The sequence below is a fragment of the Chionomys nivalis genome, chromosome 1 (assembly GCF_950005125.1).
Source record: "Chionomys nivalis chromosome 1, mChiNiv1.1, whole genome shotgun sequence".
In the NCBI taxonomy this organism is placed as follows: domain Eukaryota; kingdom Metazoa; phylum Chordata; class Mammalia; order Rodentia; family Cricetidae; genus Chionomys; species Chionomys nivalis.
The window spans coordinates 59,381,347-59,408,310 of NC_080086.1; the positions used below are offsets into that span (position 1 = coordinate 59,381,347).

General features: G+C 51.1%; 1 protein-coding gene and 1 pseudogene across 3 annotated transcripts in view; one reads left to right on the forward strand and one right to left on the reverse strand.

Annotated features, from left to right (window-relative positions):
* The window catches only part of Slc6a6 (solute carrier family 6 member 6), a 74,954-nt gene that overhangs the window by 26,094 nt on the left and 21,896 nt on the right, over positions 1-26,964 (reverse strand). For 2 of the 3 annotated variants that reach the window (XM_057762517.1, XM_057762526.1), the window contains exons 3-5: positions 10,616-10,855; positions 9,203-9,337; positions 7,641-7,875 (exon numbers count right to left, since the gene is read on the reverse strand). In XM_057762517.1, the coding sequence (XP_057618500.1) occupies positions 7,641-7,875; positions 9,203-9,337; positions 10,616-10,844 (599 nt within the window). In that variant the 5' untranslated portion in view covers positions 10,845-10,855. Of the gene's footprint in view, positions 1-7,640; positions 7,876-9,202; positions 9,338-10,615; positions 10,856-21,832; positions 21,950-26,964 lie in introns of all 3 variants that reach the window. The other variant, XM_057762507.1, reaches the window with a different exon arrangement.
* On the forward strand, positions 551-897 carry LOC130876683 (60S ribosomal protein L30-like; annotated as a pseudogene).

A 26,964-nucleotide genomic window follows, 5' to 3' on the forward strand; every position in this document is an offset into this window, starting at 1 on the left:
AGGATACTTCTCAAATGGCCTTCAAGCAACATCTTTGGCCATTGCTCTCAGGACCCAGGATGACACCTAGGACACCGCAGAATCCATCAAACACCCATGGGATAAATGAACCACCCAGGAGGAGAACCAAGTCTCATACTACTGGGTCCATGCAACAGGAACCCCAAGCCTGAAGGAGGGGCAACATCAGTGCCCCTCACCATGTGGCTGGAAGAGTGTGTGACTGACACACAGGAGACAGAAGCCGGCAGATTCTGACTACTTCTTGCCTTTTCTATTGATCTCAGTCAATACATAGGGTAGAACTCATTCACCCCATTTCAAAGATGGGAAAATCAAGGCTTGGAGGGTCAATTTGCCCACACGCACAAAGCCACTAATACTCCAGGCCTGCCTGTGTCCCAAGGCTCTCCCAACTCCACTACAACATGTTCTGACTTTAAAATAAGATAGTGCCTGCTTTTCAGAAGGACCTCCAGGGCGTTCTCGCTCCCCAGCAATCTTGGTGACTGGTCTTGGTTGGGGGCCGTCCTGCACCTAAGGCAGGAAGATGGTGGCTGCAAATAAGACAAAAAAGTCTCTGGAGTCGATCAACTCCAGGCTCCAACTTGTTATGAAAAGTGGCAAGTCCGCCCTGGGATACAAACAGACTCTGAAGATGATCGGACAGGGCAAAGCGAAATTGGTTATCCTCGCCAACAACAGCCCCATTCTGAGGAATCTGAAACAGAATACTATACCATGTTGGCTAAGACTGGTGCCCATCACTACAGTGGCAATAACATTGAATTGGGCACAGCACTACGCTACAGAGTATGCACACCAGCTATCACTGACCCAGGTGGTTCTGGTATTATGAGAAGCATGCCAGAACAGACTGGCGAAAGCAAACCATGAAAGTTTTCCTTTAATAAAACTTTACCAGAGCTCTTTTAAAAGAAAAAAGAAAAGGAGGAGGAGGAGGACCTCCAGGTGCTGGAAGGCTGGCTCAAAGATTAAGAGCACTGGCTGCTCTTACAGAGGACCTGGGTCCAATTCCCAGCACCCACATGCCAGCTCACAACCATGTATAACTCCAGTTCCAGGGGATATTGCACCCTCTTCTGATTTCTGGGGCATTAGACACACAAGTAGTACATATATGCACACAGGCAAAACACCTATACATATAAAATACAATTAAAAATTTAAATAATAAATAAAAGGACCCTCCAGCCCTCCACTAGGAGCTGGAATCATCTGGTGGCTCAGGGCGGCATCCTAGGGTACCTTCACAAAACAGGCTAACAGCCAACCACATGCAGCTGGGCCCCTGCCAAGCTGAGACCTGGCAGCACCACAGAACAAAAAGCCCTTCCCATTCAACATTCAGCACTTGGGTGCCAGCCATGGAAGCTCAGAGTACAGGGAGAAACGGCCCACACTGGTGTGAATGGGCCACATCAGGGGGGAAGAAAATGGCCCTTTTTCACGCCTTCACACATGCAGCCTTTTCCCTGGCCTGCCCTCTGCGAGTGTGCCCGCTGCAGCTGATGCTCCAGGGGACTTGCTGTAGCACCCATCTAACCTGCTTTCCTTCCCCGCTGACTCTGACCACCCCGTGGACAACAGGCTGACATGGTCTACTCAATTAATGATTGGCCACGAGACCGCCATGTCTCTTTGTTCTTTGGGGCAATCCATCATGAAGCTCAAAACTCCAAAGTCAGATCCTGCTTGTCCTGAGAGCTCCATCCAGGTCATGACTCCCTTTCTGCCGATTCCCACCACTCTACTAGGCAAAGCCCAACAGTGCCCACTGCTGCCAGGCACTGCCAAGTAGAGTTGCTTTTGGCAGCCGAGACAAGCAAACGGAGTCCTTTTATCCCTCTGCTGCTGGGGACAGTCCCTGCAAGGTGGCATCCACTGACATTTCAAGGTGGATTTTCCCTGACCCAGTAGCTCCATTCCCAAGACTATCTCCTATCATTCTACCAGCCTGGGGGCCCTCAGACAAAGCATTCAACAGGAAGTGATCCGGGTGCCCCTCTGTAGGGCAGAGCAAGCCTTGGGGCAGGCTCATGTCAAGTTCTTGATGTGCGGATAAAGTAGCATAAAGGACAGAGTGAGCCTGCAGAGCAGGGGGCATCCGCCCAAGACCAGTTGCTGTGATAGGGAGAACCGGAGCATACACCAGTGAGCAGGCACTGGGGACCGGGTCTCAGCAATAAATGCAGTTATTTTGCTGTGTGAGTATTCATATGTTCATATATGTATATATACATATACACACATCATAGACTTTGGGGGGCAGGGTTTCACTGTGCAGTCCTAGTTGTCCTGGAACTCGCCTTGTAGACCAGGCTAGCCTTGAACTCACAGAGTCCCGCCTGCCTTGGTCTCCAGAGTACTTGGATTAAAAGTGTGTGCCACCCCTTCACCCCACCCTGGCTAGACATTTTTTTTTTCTGAGACAGAGTCTCACATAGCCCAGGCTGGCCTTCAATCGTTGATCAATACTGTGTAATTTCAGGTAGAGACAAGAAGATCAACCATTGAAGGCCAGCCTGGGCTATTTAAGTCATCAAACTTCACATAACTTGCCAGAGCCATAAAATGCCCTAGGAAAAGAAGGAGTAAGTCTGTTAATCAGGCTCTGACAGACCCAGGCAGGCTGGAGCGAGAGAATAGTCAGAGGGACCCTCCACTAGTCCTCTCTGTGTGCTCTCTAAGGGGGGATTCACAGATCCCCTGGGCCTTCTCACTGCACCGGTGCGTGCATGAGGTAACGTTGCCACACCCTCATGGGTGCCTCCTAAACACCTGCTTCCCCCATGATGCCCTGCTCAGGCCCTACTGTACCCCAAAGTCACTACAGCAACTTCTTCCCAGCCTAGTAAATTCTCTGCACTTGTCAGAGGGACCCCACAGTATCTGTGAGGCCAGCTCATATCCTTGGCTCCACATCCTCCCATGGCTCCAGCCTCCCTCCTAACATGTCCCTCTCACCTTCCACTCCAGTGGTGTTGCTTTAAAGAATGCAGGGAGGACCTAACAAGAAGACTAGGGTAGCGAGCAGACAGGAAGCCAGACATCATGGGTGTAGAGCCATCCACCCTCCCTCCCTCTCTCACCTGCCCCTTGACTTCTTCCTCAGGAGCGGAGTGTGGTCCCTGAACTGTTGCTTCTTCAGTTACGGTTCCGCCATTCACAGTCTCTTTCCAGGTTTCTGTTCTGATGCACTTTTCCCAGGGGCAACCATTATTCTGGGACACCCTTCATCAAGAGCACCCCAGCCCTCTCCTACCCCGGCGCTGGTTCCGCTGTCCGCACTTTCCCATTCTAACCTTCCTTTCTGACTGGTTGACATGTCTGTCTACTAGAAAGTCAGCTCCGTGCATGTGGGCCCTGCATCTGTCTGAACCACAGCACCCAGTACATGAAGATGTACTGACATTAGGTGAAAGAATTCACTATAGCCATTTGGTAGATGGGGAAACTGAGGCTCAGCCTCCCATTGACCCTAGGTGGTAATCAAGCCTAGGGCTGATTCCTTTTCTCTGATGCCCTCTGGGGCACATCAGTGTGTCTCTGGCCAGGGCTCCCAGCCTTGAGTTTTCTAGTCTCTTCCAGAGGTAAGCTGCAGATCTTTTCCAAGAAAAGGACCACATCTTGCCAGGATGGGAACTAAAAAATTGTGGCCGGCCTGGACACGTGTTTGCAGCCGGCTGCCCTGCTGCCGTCCAGTCAGTACTTGGAGATGTAAATTCATCCTCAGAGTGGGCCAAATCGTTTCCTTTTGACTTCAGGCCAGCCGTTTATTGGCCGCAGCCGTCCCCTGGAGACTGGCAGAGGCAACAATTATAAAAGAGCCGCCGGCCGGAGCATGGGGCCCCCACACAGCCCTTCCCGCACTACCTCCTCCTTCCGACAGCTCCAGAGGAGATTGGCTGAGCATGGCTTGTGTGCAAATATGACTCATTTCTTTGATTCTAATAGAATCTAATGATCCATGCTGGGCTCCCAGGGGGCCCTGAAGGAGCCTCGGAGGAAGGCCTGGCTCCAGTCTGCTGAAGGGCGTTAGGCCAGACCAGGCCCCGCCTGTCCTCCAAGGCCTGTGGGGGGAAGCAGGAGGTTTGGGGACAGAGGTGACCTCAGAGGGGGAGGACCAGTGGGATGAGGCTGTAGGGGCAGAAGTTCTGTGATTCCACCATGCAGCCACCAAACATGCCCTAACACCAATGTAAAATGTCAGTCTCTGGGGCCGAGTGGCTTCTCACAGGAATCACAGAGGCTAAGAAGGTGCTTGGCTTTGCAGACAGGGTTAAGTGTGGCAGGGACAGGCTGAGAGAGGGGCCCAAGCCTGACCAGAGACCGGAGAAATACAGATGTGCACGCACACAAGCAGTACACCATGTGACCTGTGATCATGGACTTGGCTCCAAAGCCTGTCCTGTGTCACAGGGGTAGGAGATAGAGTGGAACACAGATAAAAAGTTCCCTCAGGGTGGACCTGTGGGTGCTGGGTCCCCAGAACCCTAAGCACATAGCTTGCCCAGGTTCCTTAAAGTCAGAGAACAGATGTGAGTGCTGGGGCCAGGCTAACGCTGGCTGGCACAGCATAGAAGGACACTCAAGCCTGAGTTTCAGCTGCCCTGACCTTAGAGGCCTGGGACGTGTGGGAGCTACACTTAGACCACACGGGGGAGGGGAGTTCCCCTCTGAGGTCCTCCTGCCTCCATGGTAACCAGCAGAAGGGAGGAGTCACGGGGTAGCTGACAGAGTCCTCTAGTGATTAGAAACTGGGGGAGGCTCTGCTCCCACCATGCCTGTTACCTTTGGCTCCCAGACCTCCAGATCTGGTTCAGGTAAAGAAAGAAGGGAAAACTTTTGCCTGGTCCTGGGCCAGTGCTCAGTGAGCATTGCTGTACCCGACCACTCCTCTCTGGCAGGGTAAGACCACAGCTTGGGAAAGGCAGGGATGGACCAGAGCTTCAAGGAAAAGGCAGGGGGCAACCAAGAAGCCAAGTGTCTTTTACCTGCACATGCAAGTCCCTCAAGAGGTGTGGCGCACACAGGGAGGGTGGCTGGATTCTGAATGCATGATGGAGGGCCAGTAGGCTGCACATGGAATGTGAGGAGGAGTGTCCCCCTTGCCATACTCTTTTCCCTACTTACGAAACCTCAGGGGCCAACAAGAGGGCTGACTGGATAAAAGTTCTTGCCGCTAAATCTGACGACCTGAATTCAGTCCCTGGAACTCACGTAAGAACATGAGGAAAGAACTGGCTCGACATAGTTGTCCCTTGACCTTCACATACGTCATGATGTGACGTCATGACCTTCACATACGTGCCTGCCTCAAAACCCTCCTAAAATAAACAGAGGAACAGGAGCCTCTGCATTGAACACCTCATTGGACCCACCCTGCCACCTTCCTGATGGCTGCTTCAAGTCCAAGACAAGGGAGCTTCTTGGAAGCAGGAAGCCCTTACAGACTTGGTGACGCTCTTGCCCACCCCACTTCTGCCCCAAGGCCTCACCTCAACCTGCTCTGTGGCTCTGCTCAGTGCACCCCAGGCTCAGGTGCTGTGAATGCTAAGGTATTCTCAGAGGTTCTTCTAGAATTCAAAGTCAGGTCAAGAGCCTGTGCAAGCCAGTGTGGGCAGAAGCTGGCACCCCTTGGGCACAGCACCACAGCATACCTACAGACACTGTGGAAGAGCCTCCAAAAAAAAAGCCAGTGGAACCAGGCATTTTCCTTAAGTCTCGGTGTCTCTGAGTTTTCCTGACAAGAAGCAAAAACCAAGAGCTCCGTGCAAAGCTTCTAGATAGAATACAGGGGTGCTAGAACAGGCTCAGACTGGGGATGTCTCAGGAGAAGGCAAGGAGCACTGAGCAGAGGTCTTCCAAGACTTTCATGCCACAATGACGGGTGCCAGGCAAAGGCTAAAAGAGCACAACTTCCTTGCCACCAGAGCCTGTGGGCATTTGAGAGGGCCACATACAGATTCTAAATGCCCTTAGAGAAGATACTTAACCATAGTGATGATAACATGAACAGTACCCTGAATGAGAGAACAGCTTTTCAGGGTAACCATGCAGGGGTTCATCCAGCTAGGACTGCAGTATAGCGCTTAGGACGGTACTAGGGTCATCCTGGGTATGGACACTGAGGCCCAGAGAGGAGACCGCATCTGCCCAAGACAGATGTGGCAGCATGAAGGTTCAAACCTAGGAGGTAATGAGGTTCAGCAGATACCTCAAGGCTGGCCAGGTGCCAGAAACCTGGGAGGGGTAGCCCTGGTAGCCGCTCCATGCCAAGAAGAGCACAGAAAGGCCAGGGCTCGTGGCCTTGGGCCCCTTCAAGGAAGAGTGAAATGCCAATATTCCTTTGTTTAAAAACTCAGCTCTCTGAAGGGTGGGGAACCTACTTTTAACATTCCCTTTGTTTGCTAGTGGAAAACATACACATCAGAGTACCCAAAGTCCCCAAAGCCCAGGGCCCTGCCTGTGATTGTAGTACAAAAGGCCTAGGCATGGCGCAGGCCACCCAAGGAAGGCCACCTCTTGCAAGTAAGAAGAGCTGACCCATCCTTGTAGGCATCACAATGCATCTCTCTCCTGATGGTCCCTAGTTTGGCTTCCTTGAAGTAGGATAAAACCTCAAAGGCAGCCACTGCCCACCAAGGAGAAGGATTCTCATCCCACGGTAGCCTGGGTCAGGCCTTTGTCTGCCTTGGCTCTTGGCTGCACAAGAGGCCTTATCTCAGTCATTTCCAGAGGCGAGAGGCTGCTCCTGACTAAGTACCCGAGTTAAGAGCATTTGCTTACAAGGGAAGTGATGCACTGAAGGGTTTCTAATCAACTTCCATGACCTGTTAGGATGTCCTGGAACACAGGCTCATGAGAGTCCCCAAGTGCCATTAGCACAAGAAGATGTCTGCGTGCTGTTCACATGCTAGAGCCTGCCCGTCTGTTGCTCCTAAGCTGTCTATGGCAAACTAAAGGGGAAGACTGGTGATGAGATCACCCAAGTCATCTACTTCTAACACCCTCTCCATTGCGAGGTCATCCACAAAAGAGTGACCCATGAACACATGAAGGAGACCAAGAGCAGACCTACCAAACTGAGCACAACCCAAACTGGCACCAAGTAGTCATGAGTTCAACAAACAGTGCTTGGTTAAAACCACCACACTTGGGAATGACTGTTATACAGTATGAGCTAACTAACTGATATATATATTACATATATATATATCATATATATATAACATATATATAATTTTACTATCAACTCACCTTTTCTCTGTGATAATAAAATGTTTTCCCCAAAATGTATTAAGAAAATTATAATTTTCAAACACATGTACACCTATATTTGGAGAAAATTCTCTCACAGGAATCCAAGAATGATACATTTTCCTCATTTGACAGTTAAACTAAGGCTTAAAAGGCAGGGGGTAACTTGCCTTACAAAAGCAAATAGCCTTTAGGTGGTAAACTGAGATTCAATTCCATCTTGTATGAGGCAGAGGCACAGCATTAACTCCAGCTGTGTGTTTTCCTTCCCTCCAGAGACAGGGTCTCCCACAGTCAAGAAGATGCTGTCCCCTCTTAAGACCTGCCCATACCCTTCCTCTTTCCCGTGAACTTACTCCCAGAACTCGATGACAGGCGAGGTGAAGTTGGTGGCCCTAAGGGAGATCCAGAGACTCTCGTTCCTACGCAGGGTGTCCTCCAAGCACTGTGGTGTGTTCCAGCTGTGGTTGCAGTGGGCCCAGGGAAGCTCCTTCTGGAAGGACTGGAATAGGTAGTATGTGGCCCAGGCCAGGATGACAATGTAGTACACATTCAGGAGGGACACGATGACGATGGATGCGTAGCCAATGCCTATGGGCAAGGCAAGCAACATGGACACATGTCAAAAAAGAGGCACATCCAACTGGGAGGCACTGGTGTGCTAGGCTGTGGGTCAAAGGAGCCTTCTCAACAATAAGGAGTAACTGATGAAGAATAGGACATGTGAATGAGTGGTCAGAGAAGTGGTGGCTGGACAAATCACAGGAATGAAAGTAGGGACAATAACTGTGCAGCTGGACTGTTGGATGGGTGGACAGAAACATGGATGGACAGATGTATGGTAGATGGATAGAAATATGGAAGGATGGGTAGATGAATAGAGTGATGGATGAATAGAAAAATGAAAATATGTAGGGAAACATAGGATGAATGGATGGATAGATGGATGGATAGACAGACGGATGGATGAAAACAGATAGATAGGAAGACAGAAATATGGAAGGATGGATAGATAGATGGAAAGATAGGCCGATGATAGACAGACACAGACAGGAAGCAAGGAAGGAAGGAAGCAAGCAAGCAAGGAAGGGAGATGGATGGATGGATGAATGGATGGATGGATGGATGGATGGATACATGGATGGATGGGTCAATGGATGGATGGTTGGGTGGAAACATGGATGGAGAGATGGATGATGGACGGTTGGATGGATAGAAATGAATGGATGAATGCAAAGAGCTAAATAAACGAACTTTATATTCATATTTAAATGTGCATTTGTTGTATACATAGTCTAATTCTTGACGTGTACATATGGTGGTTGGTTGGAAGGCTGGATAGATGGGAGAAAAGGAAATGGATGGCCTAATTGTTGAGTGACTCATTGGGAGAAGAAAGTAGTAGGTAAGTATTTATGTGGGTGACTGAAGAAGGGACTCGTATTCTCATTCCTCCCGCTCCATCACAGTAGTGGTCACTCCAAGTATGCATTAAGTACCAAGCACACATGGAGCAACCATCAGTAGAGTGCTGGCCACACACACAGAACACTCAGACGTGACTGTCATTCTGTTTTCACAGCAACCAGAATGAGAAATTGAGGCTCAATGAAGCCCCTAAAACCACCCCAAGGAGAGAAGCAAGGTCTGAACCCAGACAGTCCTCCAGATTCCTGCATTTTGAGAGAGCTGTCAACTCACTTATCCAAACACCCACAGAGGTGGCCCCAAAGGAACTTTCTGAGTATCCAGAAACCTGCTGTATCTCCCTTCTCCCTGCTTCTTGGTGACAATGACTTCACAACACACTGCTGCCCTGCATCTGGCACTGAGACATGTGAGGAGATCTGATAAACCCAGAAGATGGCAGCTGTCACTAAAATCCTGGTGATCTAGGTGACCCCGGCTACATACTCACCAGAGAACAAGGGGCAGATCTTCTCCCAGCAGGTGATACCCCCTTCTGAGGTGTACTGGCCAATGATGACCTCCAGGAAAAACACAGGCAGGCCGCTCCCAAACAGGAAAATAAAATACGGTATGAGGAAGGCACCTGTCAAGTGAGCAGAAGGGAGAGGGTGAAGCCGTGACTGTCATAGCACGGTCATGGCTAAGTTACCCACTCCCAAGCCCTCCCCACCAAAGTTATCAGGAGGGAGGGGTGTGAGCGTGGAGGCCAAACTCAGACTCCACTCAAGATTCTCCAGGCCCACCCACCCATCCCACTCACTAAACTGCAAATCTACCAGGTTCTCCAAGCCACCAGGATGGTGCCTCTGCCTGTCACCTGCCTGCCTTCTCCAAAATATCCTTCCCAATAGAAGTTGCTCGGCTTGCTAGACCCAGGTACAGCACTACCTCCTGCCGGAGCTTCATCCATCTGCCACAGGCCAGCCTGGGTCAGCGGCCAGGAAAGTCCAGAAGCAGATGGGGTGGAAAGCGGGAGGAGGAACCTCCAGCTGGTGGTGGGTGTCAGGGGGAGACAGGGAATGAAATATCTAAAGGGGGTGGTCCTACCTGCGTACACTAATGGCTTCAGCAGGTCCATAAACACTGAGAACTGTGGGCACTTTGGGTCTAGGCTATCTGCTTTGTTCTAGGGAGCAGCTAGGGTACTCAGAGTTCCCAGGACATCTGATACCTATGAGGTCAAGAAACCAGGTGCTAAGAGGAGGTTCCTCCAAAAGCAATTCTCCTACCACAGCAACAGGCAGGAGGATGCCTACCTGTACAGTCACATGACAAGTGGTTGTCACCTACCTTCTTCTCTGGTCCCCCTCTGCACCAGCAAAAACAGATCTAGGCTGGTGCTGCCTAACTTTGACACCCAAGAGGGCTCTCTCAGAGACCTCTGCGGGAGGAGACACAGCCCACACAAAAACCCAAACCCACCAACTCAACCCATCACAGCTAGAATACCTTCATGGATGTTCTCCGGCCCCACTTCCCTTTGCATTATGGCAAATGTTACTGGTTTGCTGTTTACTGAAAGAGACAGGACTAACTTTTGGGAATACAGAGGGTGAAGTAATGCTAAAAGAGAAGGCTGTGATCTCAGAAGTGGTGGAAGAGAGGAACAGAAGACACGAATGTCTGAGGTTGAGGGGGCATGGGTGAGACAGGGGAAACCAGAGGATCAGAGGGAGTGAGGGAGGGTCCTTCAGAAGGTAACCTAGCCAGAGGCTAGCACAACACCACCCTGTACTCAGGCGTGCTGACCCTGTGTCTGAGGTGCAGTTGGGGCAGGGTATACCTGTCCTGGAGAAGGTCGCAGAATAGGAAAAAAGTCTCTCACACTCTGGCCCTAGCCTTCGGTTCGACCCACACTTACCTCCACCATTTTTGTAGCAGAGGTACGGGAAACGCCAGACGTTGCCCAAACCCACGAATCCTCCGGCCACAGACAGCACAAAGTCGATCTTGCTGGACCACTTCTCCCTCTGAGGGGGCTTCCCCTCGGCCTCATCCTCAGGCCGCGTGCCGGGGCTCTTCCCTGGAGAAGGCTTCAGGATGTCTTTGTGGAAGTCTTTCAGACATTGCAGCTTCTCCTTGGTGGCCATTTTCTCGTTTTCTATGGAAGGAGAGCCAATGAGGAGGAGGAGGTCTACCCCAGTGACTTAGACCAAGTCCTGCCCTCACTGCCGCAGGAGCTTCCCCATGAGTCCCCATCATAGAAGCCATCTAGACCCCAAGGATCTCAAAAATTCAGTGCTTAAACATCTGCAGCCTATAGAAACAACAGGTTCCACTTCCCAGGCACAAGTCAAAGAGAAGCACTGGTGGCCCAAGACCATCCCTTTTAAAACATCAAATTTCATTTAGCCTGTGTATCCTGGGCAGTTCCAGACATCTTCCACAAGAGAGGCTGTCTGCAGCTCCCCACACCAGCAAATACTTTTCTAACTTGAGGTCTGCACAGAAGACAGTAACTCACATCTCAGGTATACCCCCTGCAGAGCCTACTGTGGGGTCTGACCTCCAGGAGATGCCTGCTCCCAGGTGAAGAAGCTAAGCAGGAAAGTGGTGTTGGCTGTACAGAACCCCACCCTGGGAAATAGGCTTCACTATCAGGGTATAGAAAATGGATAGTTACAGATATGTTTGTATTAGAAAAAAAATAAGGCTTTCTTATGCAGAATTATACAAGGATGCTTGTGGCAGCTGAGGATGTGAAGCCAGGGCAGAGTAAGTGTGGAGTATGAGCAAGGAAAGCCTGGGTCCCATCCCAGGCTGTGAACCAGGACTTGCTACTTAGTATCCATTACTCAGTCCTGCTGACTCCAGGCTAAACCCACGACCCCAGCAAGCAGGGGTCTTGCTTTCTGTTTCCCATCTGTGCCTGGACATAAGGAGGCTTCCTAAGGCTGCAACAGTCCAGGGTCACCCTCCTGCTTGGGACTCCACCCTGGGCAGGGGGTTGTATTGGCTGTTGTTCAGCATCTTCTCCTAGTATCTCCGTGTGTCTCTGGAGCTTAGCGAAGACTGTCACCTCTTGTGGTGTGCACCATCCAAGTCATCAAAGGACACATAAGCAGGTCATTTGATAAGAAAGAAACCGAGCACAACCAGAGACCCTGTCAAGCCAGGGTCCTGTGAGCAAGGGGTCACATGCAGCATGGCAGAGAGCTGCAGGGTAGGAATGGGGGAGGGGAACGACTCAGAGCTAGTAGCCCTCCTTGATCTTTTCTGAGTCTCGCTTTCCCCATCTGCAGAGTGAATGAGTGACAACAAAGGTAGCCGCAGAGCCTAGGACACACCTTGTTTGTCTTCGTGATCCAAGTAGATACTTGGCACTGAAGTATCAGATTTCAGAGAAAAATGGAAATTTGAATTCCTCTTACAAAACGGGAAGGTCAGAGCACACAGGGTCTGTGCTCCTCCTAAGAACACCCGCTGAAATAGATACAGAGCGCGCTGTTCCCAACTCATGCCCTCTGGGAAAGCACCTTCACCTGCCTGGCTGCAACCTGGCTTCCCACAGCCAACTCCTGCCTGAGCACACTGCCCAGCTGGAAGTCTTCTCCATGACCAAAGATAAGGATCTGTCCTGTTTAGAGCTCTGATGCCCGGGCACACAGTAGGGCATCAGAAAAATGCTGCTGTACCAACAGAACCTCACTGCCATGGTAAGACCTTGCACTAAGGTTCAGAGTGGCTGCCAGAAACATTAGGGTATACAGGAGTGACATGCCAGGTCCCCGGGGGGCTCTGCAAGGAGGAGAGGCCCAAAAGCTCAATAACCCCACTTCCCCACACCTCCTTCCTCTCACTGGCTGGCTTGGGGTGGAGGACCCCAATTGTTTCACTATCTGGCAAGGAGCAGACCAAGAAAGGCTTCCTGGAGCCACTGGGCAGCCCCCGGAGTCCTTCCTCTGTCTGGGGGAGCATCCGCATGGCCTTTCTCTGCGGCTCCCCCGGGGCCCGCATGCCTTAGCCGGCCTGTGGCCACTATGAAAACAGCTCGGGCAGCCAGCATTGTTCCTGCAGCGGGTCAGCAGCCCCCGATGGTTATCTGAACAACTCATTGTGGCCTGTGGTGGGCGCATAATTGGAGGATGTGGGACTCCACTCCCTCCCAGGGAAGGGTCCGCTCAAGAATGACCTAGAGCCTCCAACTGAGAAGGGCTGATCCACCCTTTAGACACGTCTCAATCCTTTGGGCAAGGTCAGCCTAGCTTCTAAACTTAAGAGGAGGAGAAGGACCAGCTTCCAGTACTCAGGAGAAACAGAAGGGGGTCAAGGGTCTCCTGGCTTCACAGGCAGCTACTGGCCAAGGCTGGACCTATTAGGACCAGGACTCTGATGCCCATGGTCCACTGCCCTGACAGCCCTGGTTCTAAATTCTGGACTCCCAGACCCACTAACAGCTCTCCAGGAGTGTGATTCTCCTTCACCATCACCTCTTCTCCCTATGGGAGCGTGGTCCAAGAAGCAATAGTTCTCCATTTGTCTTTGGAGAACCTAGGGCCCAGTACTCCTGCCTCAGCATCACCTCCCACCCTCAGGTTGGCTGCAAATCACAGGGCTACCATCTAGGGAGGGCAGCCCCAAAGTTTCAGACTCCCCTGTGTCCAGAGAAGGGCCTGCAAAGTCCCAGACACACTGCCCTTCTTCCCTCTTGGATTCTCATTTCAAGCCCTTCGCGTGTGCCTGACCAGCGGCCCAGGAATATACTATTCCAGCAAGACCTGCAGATCCCCTCAGCACATTCTTGGCATCCACCCCCACGTCCCTGTCACCATGGCAACCTTCTCTCTCAGCCAGCAGCCCCTAACGCAGGCATCTACAGCAGCCTCCCCATAGGTCTCCTTGCTGCTCTGCTGCCCCCCAGCCTATTCTCATGCAGCAGCTAAAGGCAGCTTAAAAAAAAAAATCACATTCATAATGGACCCCAGCTCTCAGTGCATTGCTAGAGGGAAACACCAGGCCCGCTCCAATCCCTGGTCCTCCTAGATCCCAAGCAAGACCCTCTCAAACCCTTATTTCCCACCCCCCCACCATGTGGGACAGTCCCACAGGAATGTTGCAGCTTTACCCACTCCTATGCTGGCTGCTCCAGGCACTGTGGTAGCAGCTTGGTGATGCGAGCCCTGAGGGGCTGAAGGACCTTAGGTAAGGCACTCAGCCCCTCCTCATCTTTAGAGCAGTAGTGCCTGTCATGGGGTGCAGAGAGAGAAATGAGGGGGTACATGGAATAGCTCAGAATAGCACGTGGCACATAGCAAGCACTCCCTAAAATAATAGCTGGCGTCATTATTACCTACCCCAGGGCGGACAAGGCCTTTGTCCCACTCAGCAAGAGATGAACAAGGCCCGGCCAACTCTGAGGTCACTGGAATGAGCTGGTATCACAGAGACCCTGAGGCTTTGCCTCAGCCCTTGGCTTCTCTGCCTCTGACAGCCCAGCCTGAATTCTCATGACACCCTGCCTAGGGTCCACCTCTATAGACTCCCAGTTAGTTCACCCCTCTGGTGAGCAAGAAGCCACAGCCTAACACAGTGAGCCCCTTCACATCACCTGCTGGCAGTTTGTTGCTCCAAGGCAGTTGTGTCTCTTGGCTCAGGGCCCAGGGTTGTTCCAGTGGTGAAGGTGCTTACTTCTCTTTCTAGGAGCTTCCTTATGGTTAGCACAGCTACAGGTGATTACAGTTCAGGGAGTTACAGGCTCCAGGATGAAGTGTCCCTCCCCATACGGCAGAAATCACTGTCCCTTTTCCAGGGGTGGCTGCCAGATCCAGCTGTGCTTGAAGATCACCAGGCAAGTTTTGTCACACACACACACACACACACACACACACAGCTCAAGCTGACCCTGGAGCCAGTGACATTGTGGGTTTACAACATACACTTTTGTGGCCAGTTAAAAAACATCGGGTTTTTTTTTTTTTCCACCTAGGCTAAACTATTTCAGAACAGTTTCTTGTTCTGTCATTCTTTGGGGGGACAGAAGGGAGGTATGCAAGAGGGAAGACAGGATCTCATATATCCCAAGCCAGCCTTGAACTCACAGGTAGGAGGGATGACCCTGAACTTCTGATCCTCCTGCCTCTACTACACAAGGCTAACGAAGTGCTGGGGTTTGAACCCAAGGCCTTGCACACACCTATGCAAACGCTCTACCGCGGAGCTGCTCCACAGCCCACAGAGACCTCTAACACATTCCCACACCGCAGAGGCAGAGGTGCAAGGAGAGACATGGTAGCCCGCCTCGGGCCACACACAGGGGCCAGGGTAGATGGAGCCAGATCCCCAGCTTGCTTTACAACTACAACAGAGTACAGACCAGAAGAGTCTACTGTGCGTAGACAGGACTGCTGGGTCAGAGAAGTGGCCTGCCCAGTGCAGAGCCCACAGACTGGAGACTCCTTCATTACCTGGCTCCTGCCTGCCTTCCTCCCAGGACAGGTCTAGCCCCTCTGGCCTTCAGACATCCTTCACACCAGCCAGGCAGTTCTTGAAGTTGATTTACACTGCCCCTGCCTCCCCAACATTTGCCTCTTTAAGACAAGGGGGCACAAAGCCCCAGCTCTCAGTGCCAGCATTCGCCTGCAGGATCTTAGCTCAAATAAACGATCGCTACTAGAAATGATTAAAATCTCTTACTGTTGCTGCCTTCGCCATTCAGGATCTCCTGTCAAGGAGGCAGGCGTACATCTGCTTCCTCTTGAGCTTGTCCCCGGCCCACCCCAGTGCCCAACACACAGATGCTCTCACAGAGAGCTTGCTGAGAGATCGGATGTCTCTTAAGGAGCCTCTGCAAGAGGAACGAGATGCTCTGTATTCACCGTGTTCTCAAAACTGGGGCAGGAGATGGGTCACATACCCATTGCACATATGGAGACACTTTAGTCTGAAGGGCCCTGCAGAGTGAGTCTATGGCTAGACCCCTTTGTACTGTCTTCTCTAGAGAAGAGCTTCCCTCCTTCCCTTTCCCTGTTCACTGCAGAGCCAGCAGGCATGAGCTTCCATGAGGAGGCCATGATGATGCTTGGTGACCCAGGACAAGTGACAACCTCTCTGTGACTCACTGGAATATACTTGAGAGCTCTCACCACACTATGGTGAACAATAAAAGATATATTCAAAAACTGTCATGAGAATTACAGATTTTCAGTGTTCTCTCCATACTGTAAGTATGTAAGAAAGTTGGTTTGATATAGTAATTCCATAACAAATGCGTATCTAAAAACCTCATATTAGGGCTAGAGATGGATTTGTGGTTAAAAGCATTTACTGCAGCTGTGTGTAGAGGTGTATGCCTTTAATCCCAGCACTTGGGGAGCAGAGGCAGTGGAATCTCTGAGTTTGAGGCCAGCATGGTCTAAATATTGAGTTTCAGGACACCCAGGGTTACACACAGAGAAACCCTGTCTGAAACCCCAGTATATTTGGGAGGTTGAAACTGCAGGATTGCCAGCAATTTGAGACTAACTTGGGCTATGTAGAGAGTAATTGGACTATAAAGCATAACCCTGTCTCAAAATAAAAGTAAATTCATAAAGAGGCTGGAGAGACGGCTCAGTGGTTAAGAGCACTGGCTGCTCTTCCAGAAGACCCAGGTTCGATTCCCAGCACCCACATGGTGGCTCACAACTATGTGTAACTTCAGTTCCAGGGAATCTGATGCCCTCCTCTGGTCTTTGTTGGCGCCAGGCACACATGTAGTACACATACAGACATGCAGATAAAACACCCATCCTCGATCATCATGATGATGATGAATAATCATAAAGGAAGAGAGCTGCATTTAATAGGAACCACATTTCCCCAGCTTTATGCTAAGTTCTCCCAGGCGTTCTTTTAGTTCACTCCCTCCAAAGGTGCCTTCATTGCCTTGCTTTTGTTGATGACACCACCCAGAAAGGTGAAGGTCATTTGGCAGTGGCCATGCAATGCATACTTGAGCTGTGAATGGCTCCTAGGCCTCCTGTCCAAATCTCCAAAGTCCATGGTCTTAACCATGACAGTCAGGGATGCCATCTCTACAACTTCACAAGTAGAATAGGCCCTGGTGCCTTTAAGAAGCCTGATGAGATGATGAGATGGCCCAGGGAGCAAAAGCGCCTCGCCACAGTCCCTAGATGTGGCACCCACATGACGGGAGGAGCAAACTCCTACAGGTTGTCTTCTGACCTTCACGTGAGCGGAGTGACCAGTGCACACACAAACCCACTCACACTCAATAGATGCAATTTAAAAAAAAAAAAAAAAAAAAAAAAACCAGCTGCAAGCCACTAGGCCAGCTGACAAATTAGGGAACCAGGCTCAAGGGCAAACAGGGAAGTGAAGGCCACATGACGTGACAGGCTGAGCCAGGGGTCACGGGACTGTGATGGGGGGCCCTGTGCACAGGGGCCTGCCTCTAGTCAGCAAGTGCATCTCAAAGATCAAAAGGGAATCATTGGAGCAAAGTCTCCACAGACCAATAGCAAACATACAGGTGCAAGGAGCAGAAGGGCTGGGATCCATCAGTAGTGTCTGAGGAGGAAGGCTGGGATCCATCAGTGATGTTTGACTAGGAGGCCTGGGATCTATCAATAATGTCTAAATAGGAGGGCTGGGATCCACTAGAACTGTCTGCCAAGGGTCTGCTCTTCTACTCAGGTTCCATCTATGGCCTAAGAGGTATCTAACAAGCATCACTGGATTAATGTTTTCCGCCCGCTCCGCAGGGTAGATGTTTCTGTAAAGAAAACACAGGAGCCAGGGAGATGGCACTGGCCAGAAAACTCAGCTTTTGGAAGGAGGTACCAGGATCAGGAGTTCAAGGTCATACTCAGCTACATAATGTTTGAGGTTAACCTGGGATATCTGAGCCTGGCTCAAATAAAAAATTTTTTTAGGAGAAATTACTTATTTAAAGCCTTTTTTAAAAAGTACACCTTTAAACGATTTAATCATTTAATTGGATCACATGGCCTTTATCCTTTGGTACTCTATTTCTGCAAAGAGGTTAAGTCAAGCGTGACAACTGAACCATCTCCAGGGGTCTGGCAGGCAAAAGCAGAAGAGAAGAACAGGGACCACGGAGGATGGGCAAATATGGGTTCCCGCCGTCAAAGGTGCCTCAGGGACTGGGATCCCCTGGGACCATACCCTCCGTGGTGTCTCAAGAGAGCTGGCCTGCACTAGTACACAGTCCAACTTCTAACACCTGTGCTCCAAATGCAAAGAAAAAGGGGCGTGGCCCAGCCTGGGCTCAGCCAACACAGCCCCAGTGAAGGGCAGGAAGCAACTTGTCAGGGTATACTGGCAAGGTCAGCTGGAGCCCCCATGGCTTTTTCCGATGAGGCCAACCAGGAAGCTGGTGGTTTCACTGGACATGAACAGAACACAAAACAATGGACAGCCTTGCCCTCCCCAGAGTGAAAGAGAACTTGCTAGAGTATCATCTTAGCACTCCACCTCTGGCCAGGGGCCTATCTACCTGGGGCTCAACATCCCACTCCTGAGCTGGCTGCAACCCCACCCTCTGCACAGGGTGGATGCTGAGGCTCAGAGCAGGAACGCTTGCTCCACATCTCCACCCAGAGGACCAGAGGACCAGAGGACCTCCAGATGGGATCTGTCAAACTGAATGATGCCTTTTACCAGCTTACAGGGGCAAGCAGATAGGGTGATGTGGGTTCTGTTTGCAGGCATACACACCGCTGGATTTGCAGGCACACATACAGCTGGATTTACATCAAGACAGTCCATGTTCTCTACCATACGGCCATTAAGCCAAGTTCTGTCTAGAAGAGCTGGGGGAAAAGAGCTCTGAGGGGAGGGAAAGTACACACAAGGACAGTCACACTAGAGCCTGGAAGGGTGACTTAGTGGTTAAGAGCATCAGCTACTCCTCCAGAGGACCTGGATTCCGTTCCCAGCACCCACATGGCAGCTCAGTCTGATGCTCTCCTCTGGCCTTTGCAGGCACTGCACCAACATGGTACAGACATGCACACAAGCAAAACACCCATAAAATGAAGATAATAAGCCAGGTGTGATGGCACACATCTTTAATGCCAGCACTCAGGAGGCAGAAGTAGGTGGATGTCTATGAGTTTGAGGCAGCCTGGTTTACACAGTGAGTTCCAGTCCAGCAAGAGCTACACAGTGAGACCCTGTCTTGAAAACATAAATAAGCCAGGCTGTGGTAGCACACACCTTCAATTCCAGCACTTGTTAGGCAGAGGCAGGTGGATCTCCAAATTCAAGTCCAGCCTGGTCTACAAGAGCTAGTTCCAGGACAGGCCCCAAAGCTACAGAGAAGCCCTATCTCGAAAAACCAAAAGAAAAAAATAAGAAAGAAAGAAAAAAAGAAACCACAAGCAAATAAGTAAATAAAATTTTAAAAATAGCTATAGGGGCTGGAGAGATGGCTCAGTGGTTAAGAGCACTGACTGCTCTTCCAGAGGACCCAGGTTCAATTCCCAGCACCCACATGGCAGCTCACAACTGTCTGAAGATTCAGTTCCAGGGGATCTGACACATAAAATAAAGTTAAATAAACCATAAAAAATATTTTAAAAAATAAATAAATAAAATAAAAATAGCTATATTAGAGCTGGTAACTAGACAGTGGCCAGAGAATACCCGTCACTGTGGGCACAGGACCTCCAGCACCTGTTCAAACCTAGGTTTATACTAAGTTTCCCACTGTTCCACTGACGGCTAAAACCCTTTCATTTTACAAGCCCCAGCTTTCCCTCCTTCCTGTTCAGGAAGAGGGTCTGAAGGGCCTGCCTGGAATGTTATGTGACTTTCTGGTCATTTAACCCCAACAGCCTGGAGCTACCTACTGCCCTCCTAAGTGGAGCCTCTCCCGGGATGGGTGGAAGGCAGCTGCCTTTGTGTGCAAAGAAGGTCCACCCCTGGTGATATGGGGAAGACAGTGCGGAGCTAGCACCAGACTCCAGAGAGGAAGGCAAGCTCTGCAAAGCACAGGGTCCCCCTTCTACAAACATGACTCCAGACCTCGCTCAAAGTGGCAGCTCTCCCTGGTAGCAGAAGGTGGCTGTGTGGAGACAAAGTCCCATCTGTCACCTGCCTGTCATCTTCTTGTTTGGTCTGTTTACAGGGTCATCCTATTGTTCCCTAAAATCAGAGATGGTGGGACAGCACGTTTTATTAAAACAGCACAAAAATTACAGGAAGTTCAGAGGAAAGACAGGAGGCAGAAAGAGGCTGCAAAGAGGGGGGTATAGGGAAGAACCCTCCCCTCTGAGCTAGACACCCAAAGCCTAGGTTGGGGACTGGGGACTGGGAATTGGGGGAGTAACCTATTTTTCAAATGCTATTCTGCAGAACTCTAGCTTGGTGGTAACAAAGCTAGGCAGGAGGAGAAGGTGGGGGAGGAAGGGAGAGAGGGGGAGAGGGAGAGGAGAAGGGAGGGCTAGAAGGGAGAGGCAGATGAAGGAGGGGAAAAGGGGGTGGGGACAAGGGAAAGGGAGAATGAGGAAGTAGGGAGGCCTGACCACACCTTGTGTCTCCTAGGTGCTCTGGGCCGGGGTGTGCACCTGGAGACCGTATACACAAAGCTTCAGGGACGCCTGGCTCCTGGCCGGCCGGCCACCTGTCTTCTTAGTTCCTAGGTGGACATGCTCTTGGCTCTGAAGGGGCAGCTCTGCTCCTCCCCCTCAGCGGAGGAGCCAGGGGAGGGTGAGTCAGCAGGCACTGGCTCCTGGCACTGACTCACCCAGCCACAGAGCTGTCATTCACCTCCAGCAGTGTCACTTCCCCAGCATCTGGGCCCCGGGGCCTCTCGCGGTGGGGGTGGGGCACCAGGGTCCTGGGGTGGGCACTGCGGAGCCCAGGATCATCTCTGGAGGGAAGCCTCTGCCACTCTCACAAACCTACCCTCTCCTTGTGTCCTCTGTGACAGGGAAGAAGAGCCCTGCTCTTGCTCTGCAAGAAGGCAAGAGAAGCCCCAAGCAGAAGCTCCAAGCATTAGGTCACTAAAGTTGTCACCGGTGCTGTCTGAAACCATGGCTTCATGGAGAGAAGCCTGTGCTAGGTGGCCTCAGGCAAGTTACTACTCTTGAGCCTCAGCCTTACCCTCTGTGCAGTGGGCGCGAAGTCTGGGCACAGTGTGCAATGTTTCTAAGTACTCCCCTCCCCACAGCGTTCCTCTTTCAATGCTTCGTTTTCCCCACAGAAAGGGCCTCCTTCCTTCTTTCCTGGAATCAAAGCATCTATCAGACTATGACCTAAGATCATGGCAGGAGCAACCACTTACCCAGAGCCACCCTCGTTTCTGAGCAAATGGGAAGCTGTGTGTGCTTCCCCACCCCCACTCCCAGGAGCTGAAGCCCTCCATGGGATGCCTTCTCTCACCCGACACCTGCCCTTGACCAGGGATACTAGACCATCTGAGAGGAATGCACAGAACCCTCACCCCCTCACCGGGGTGACGGGTGACGGGTGACGGCCGGCCTCTAGAGCAAGGTCTCATGGCCCTACTGTATCACTGGTCTGTGCTCAGCCTTCTGCCACCCCTCCCACCAAGAGTCCCAGCTGCCTCCTGACACACTGAACACATCAGAGTGGTGAGGACCCAGTTGATGCCTGCAGCGCCACAGGGCAAAGCGCAGAGATAGACAGGGCAAAAGAGAGTGACCTGGAACCTGTTCTTGACCTCAGAGCACAACTTCCCCAAGAAGATGACGAGCTTTTGTTGTTGTTGTTTTGGAGAGCCCCGAATCTTAGCTTCAATTTCTATTATACAACACATTCCCTGAGCTGCTCTGCACACGACTCTGGGGTGAACTTGCTGGGGTGTTTCCCCAAAGGTTTGTCGAGCACCAGGGAATTCCCTTGGAAGCTGCACGATAGGGCCTCAGAAGGCCCGGCACGTCCATACACAATCCACTCTGTAGAAGAGAGGAAACCAAGGACCTAGCCCCCACAGACTCTGCCGAGGGTTGCCCAACATGGATCGCCGCAGGAGACATGCTCCAGAGAGGGAACTGGAGAGAGGAGAGGGGATTGGGGGCACTCCTCATACCCCCACCCTGCGGGAATAGTAGGTGCTAGAGGCAGAGAATAATAAACTCCTATTGCAAACCTGGGTGCACGGGATTCATATCTAACTCTGTCAGGATGACGGACGTTGGTGCAGCGGGTGGCGGTGGCAGCGGCTTCCAGGGCTACAAGAGGGTGCCTAACACCAGCTACTGCTTGGCTAGAAGAAAAACTCAGCGTTAAAATCCATGTGGGGACTCTCTGGAGGTGGACACAAATCATCTGTGTCTTCCTCTGTGCACAGGGCATCTCCCAGGGCAACCCCAGCACTTGCCTCTCCACTGCTAGCCTGGGTAAGCGCTGTGATGTCCACCCAGGGCACAGCACTGCTTTCTCACCACCTGTCATTTAGGTGGCATCCTAAGATGCAGCCACACCAGCCGCTGGAGACTCCTCAGAGGCATGTCCCCAGCTCACTTCTAGCAAACTAGCTAGCAGCCAGGTCAACCCAGCTCAAGAATTAGCAGTGGCTCCCAGCTGCCTAAAGAGCTCTCTCGGAAGTCACCTGAAATCTAAGTTTCTCCAACCTCTTCTGTCCAGTCCTGGGTGGGTGACCCCTTTTGTGACCCAGGACTGCCACACTCTCCTGGCATTCCTCTTTCTGGCTGGAAGCTCTTAGAGCACCATGTTTAAGGATAGCCCACTCAGAATGGAAACCCCCTTGGTCATCCCAGATCCTGCCCCATCACGCCTACCAGTCACCTGGGCTGGGCTCTGGTGAAGAGCTGGGAAACTTTGGGCAGTTTCAAGACCTGCTTGAGAAACCTTGATGTCTTCACTTTGTTTTTGACACAGGGTCTCACTGTGTAGTCCCGGCAGGTCTGAAACTCATCATATAAACCAGGCTGGCCTTGAACTTGTGGTGATCCATCTGCTTCTGCCTCCCAATGAAAGATGTGTGCTACCTACCACTGCCAGGCAGCCAGTCTTTGGTCTGATGGTCTGGAGAACCCTGGGACATAAGCTTGGGTGTGGGTACCAGGACCCATCTGTACCTATTGACTCAGTCTTAAAGGTGGAGCCCAGAAATCTCACCTGCTACATCCGCTTCCCAGGAGTCTTAGAACCAAGGCTGGGAAGGGTGGGATTGTAAACTGGGAGGCACCGGATAAAATGTAAACAAAGCTGACCAGTGGAAGAGCCGTTGTTTGGCTGATGCAGTGCACATGTGCCAGGGTGCATGCAACAGGGACTGGGAAAGAGGGGGTGGAGGGAGGCAGGCAAAGCTGAAGGCATTCCAGTTCCTTCTGTGGTGGCTCTTCCAACTCTAGACAGGGCCACACACTTCACCTGCCTCAACTGGAAGGAATTCGAGAGACAAAGATGAGGACTGTTGGGGTAGCTTCTGGGACTGGACAGTTAAGTGGGGGCTGCTTGTCTGATCCAAGAGGAAAGTGTCAGAGGTTACCCCCAACCACAGTGGGTAGCTAGGGCTACAGCAGTTCCCCCTCAGCTCAGCATCTCAGTAAGGGCAGAAAATAGCTGGGCTAGCCTCTCATAGATGGGAGGGACGTGTCTGGGATTTGTAGGAGAGGGGACACCATTTCCTACTGTTCTTTTACAGTAGAAACAAAATATTCCCAGCCAGAGAAACACCGCTATGGAATGCCAACAACAGGGCAGACTTTGGAGTCCTTGGGCTCCATTGCGAAGACAGTCTACCCCTCACTGAAGTGAGGTTAAACCAGCTGGTTGAAGAACCTGATACCCGGAGCCCCACTGTCCCTTCCACACACAGACACACTGGTCTCCCTCAGGCAGAGAGCACTCATAAAGCAGTCCCTGGAGCATGGGCCTTGCTTAGCAGCACTGCTGGGATTTGGTGGCACCAGAGGTCCTAAGAGCAGCACCCGGCACTGCAGGGTCTCCAAAGCCCCAGCTGACAAGACAGTGACAAAGTGACCAACATTCTCCCTAAACCTTTGGCAGCCAGAACTTGGGCATAGCCCTGCTTAGTGTCTGATTGGCTCCCTCACTGTCAGGGCTTAAACATGGGGTGTCACCCTAACACCCCACCTCCTCCATTGCCAGTCCCTGGTCCCTCTTTTATGTCATTTTTGATCTCCTCAAGGGAGGTGCCCATTGTGGAGGGCTGAGGACATAGCAATAACTGTTTCTGATTGACATCTTCCCAAAGAGCTTTGTCCCTATGGCTGTGTAGACTCACAGCCTGTGTTTATCTGGGACAAAGCCTTCACCAGCTGGTACTACTGGGGGTGACAGGGTCCCGAGTATTACAGTTTTTTTGTCTTTTTCTACAATGCTGGGAATGTGGCCCAGAGATCCAAATGCTAGGCAAGTGCTTTGCCAGCAAGATGCACCCCCAGTCCATTTCGACTTTTTTGTTATTAAAAATGTTTTCTTGGGGCTAAAGAGATACATAGCTCGGTAGTTAAGAGTACTGGCTGTTCTTCCGGAAGACCAGGGTTCAATTTCCAGCACCTACATGGCAGCTCACAACTATCTGTCATTTCAGTTCCAGGAGATCTGATACCCTCACACCAATGCACACAAGATAAAGTTAAAAAATGTTTCTCTTTCCCATCAAGGGGAAAATAACTTAAAAAAAAAATCTCCAAGGGGCTGGAGAGATGGGTTAGTAGTAAAGAGTACTTATTCCTCTGGCAGTAAACTAGTTTGGTGGCTCCCCACCATCTGTAACTCCAGTTCCAGGGGGTCTAATGCCCTCTTCTGGCCATTGTGAGCACTGCACCCACATGGTGCACATACATACATATATATAGGCAATTCATATACATAAATAAAAATAAACTTTAAAAAAATCTCTATAAGGGGCTTGGGGTATGGTTCAGTGGCAGAGCTTTGCCTAGTATACACATAATACACAGAGCCTCTGCTTCCACCCTCAGCACTATGGGAGAGGGGGAAATTCCCACCTATTACCACCATGCAGGCCCTAGCAATTCACAGTGGGGTATACCACCACACACCCCAGTATATTTCTGGCTCTCCCCCTCCTCAGTGTTACCTCCTCAGGGAAACCATCCCTGCCCAGCCTACACCCATCTCCCCAAATGTGGCTATGGTTCCCCAGCAGTAATCCTGTACCTTCTCTGGTGGCCTCAGATTGCTTTCTGTTCCAGGGCAGGGGCTGGGCCTGCCCCAGGTGCACTGAGAAGAACCTGGGTTTGCTGTAGTCATAGCAACCCTTTGTTCCTCTAATTCCAACTGTTTTCCTATGGTTGAAATAATAACTGCAGCTGACATGCAGCCACACAGCTCTGGGTGCTTTATATAATTCCACCTAATAACCGTGGTTTTTTTTTTTTTTTTTAATCAGGCTAAATATTTCCCCTTCTTCCCTTAAATCCTTCTCCAGTGATTGCTGCCGCTCACTTATCTCCTAATTGGTCCAAAGGTAATGGAACTTCAGAGCACCTCAGCCTGCAGGGACAAAAATCACTCTGCCAATGTCCTAGGCACATGGAGAGACACCCACATGCTCAGCCGGTACATTCCAGGCTCACAGCATCCAACCCTTACTGCCAGTGGGATGAGAGCCATCACCCCACTTTGGAGATGCCCAACCAAGTCTCATGAGGCTAAGCCACTTGACCAAGGTTTACACAGCCAGGAAGAAGCACGCTCCCAAGTCTTGAATCGTTAACTGCTGAGCTCAGGGTTATTTCCAGGTTATCGCCTTTAACAACCCAAAGTCCTACCCCCTTCAACTTGGCACAGGAAAATACTGACATGTCTCAAGGCAGAGGGGCCACTTTGCAAATTAAACCTCCCCTCCCAAATTAAAGAACCCAAATCTCCAAACCACAGTTGCTTTCACAGGCTGGATGCAGCCACGTGGCATGGCGGCTGTGTGGCAGGTGGTGGTGGCAGCAGCAACAGACACCCACATGCCACCCAGGCCTTGCTAAGTGTTCTCCCACCTAACTACACCCACAACAGGTGAAAGTCGGCGAGACCAGCTGTGATTGCTAAGAACTGACCCTCCAGCTAAGAAAGAGGGCTTGTTTTCAACCATTAAGTTTAACCAGGTTAACACAAGCAGGAGGATAAAGTCCAGGGAACGGCTCCTCTCCAAGACTAATGGTGGGGACGGCCAACCCGAGGGCCTGCCCCAGCCTAAGCCTTTTCTGTAAAGGGACTGCCTCTCCCCACCCCCTGCCTGCCCCTACAGTGCCCCCACCCCTCACCTTCCCTGAACTGTCACTCTGAGCTCTAGGGCACTCAGACTCTCTCTAGTATTCCACCCTCCACAGCCCAAGGCATAATCAGCTTAGTCATGGATACAGCTTGGGCCACCCAAAAAAAGGTCTCCTTTTCCTCCTTGGGGGCAAGGATACCTGTGATTTAGGCCACAGCTATAAATAGCCCCTAACTTCATCCTTTTTAATTGACTCATCTATTTATTTGGTCAAGGAGTTCCTTCTGACCCCTCCCCCACCATGGCCGAGTTCTACATTAATACTTCTTCCTGACATCACATGACTGATGCCTGGAAAGTGGGGGGGGGTCCCTCCCCTGGCTGCTGCAGCTTTGCTCTCTGAAGTCCATAGAAGGTGATACCTCCTTTTGAGAATCTGGTCCCTAGATTCTACTGGCCTCCTCCTCCTCAGTCTCACCTAGATTTTAACTGGAACTTAATGGGTCACTGGCCATCTGAATGGTGGCCTCTGGACCCTGGCTTCTCCCTGACGACCTCAGTAGCATCATCTGCTAAATGGACCATCTCAAATTACACAAGACAAGGCCGGAGGAATGGACTCAGCACAACATCAGATTCACCCTGGGAGACATCACACACCCTCTGCCCCGGATGATCAACCAGCTTTTATTTCATGAACTTTTCAAACAAGCACTGACTTTGACCAGGCCCTTCTCAATTCTGTGAAAGGAAGAAATAAACCCACCAGGAAAACACCGGATATCCTGGTTCTCCAACACACTGGGTGTCAAACGAGCTTCAGCAGCGAGGTTCTCTATGGCCCACCCCAAGCCCTGTGGAACTGTTAACTAGGTAAGACTGAGAACAGTGTTCCTCCCAGGACCTCCAGCCAACGTGACTCTAGTGGCTGAGTTGGGGTGAGAACCAGTTGTGCTTTTCCATCTCGGACACCAGTCATCAAAACAGTTACCTAACAGCTGCAAGCTCCAGCCACAGAATATGGCCACTGGTCTCCACAGTCTGGTTCCCCA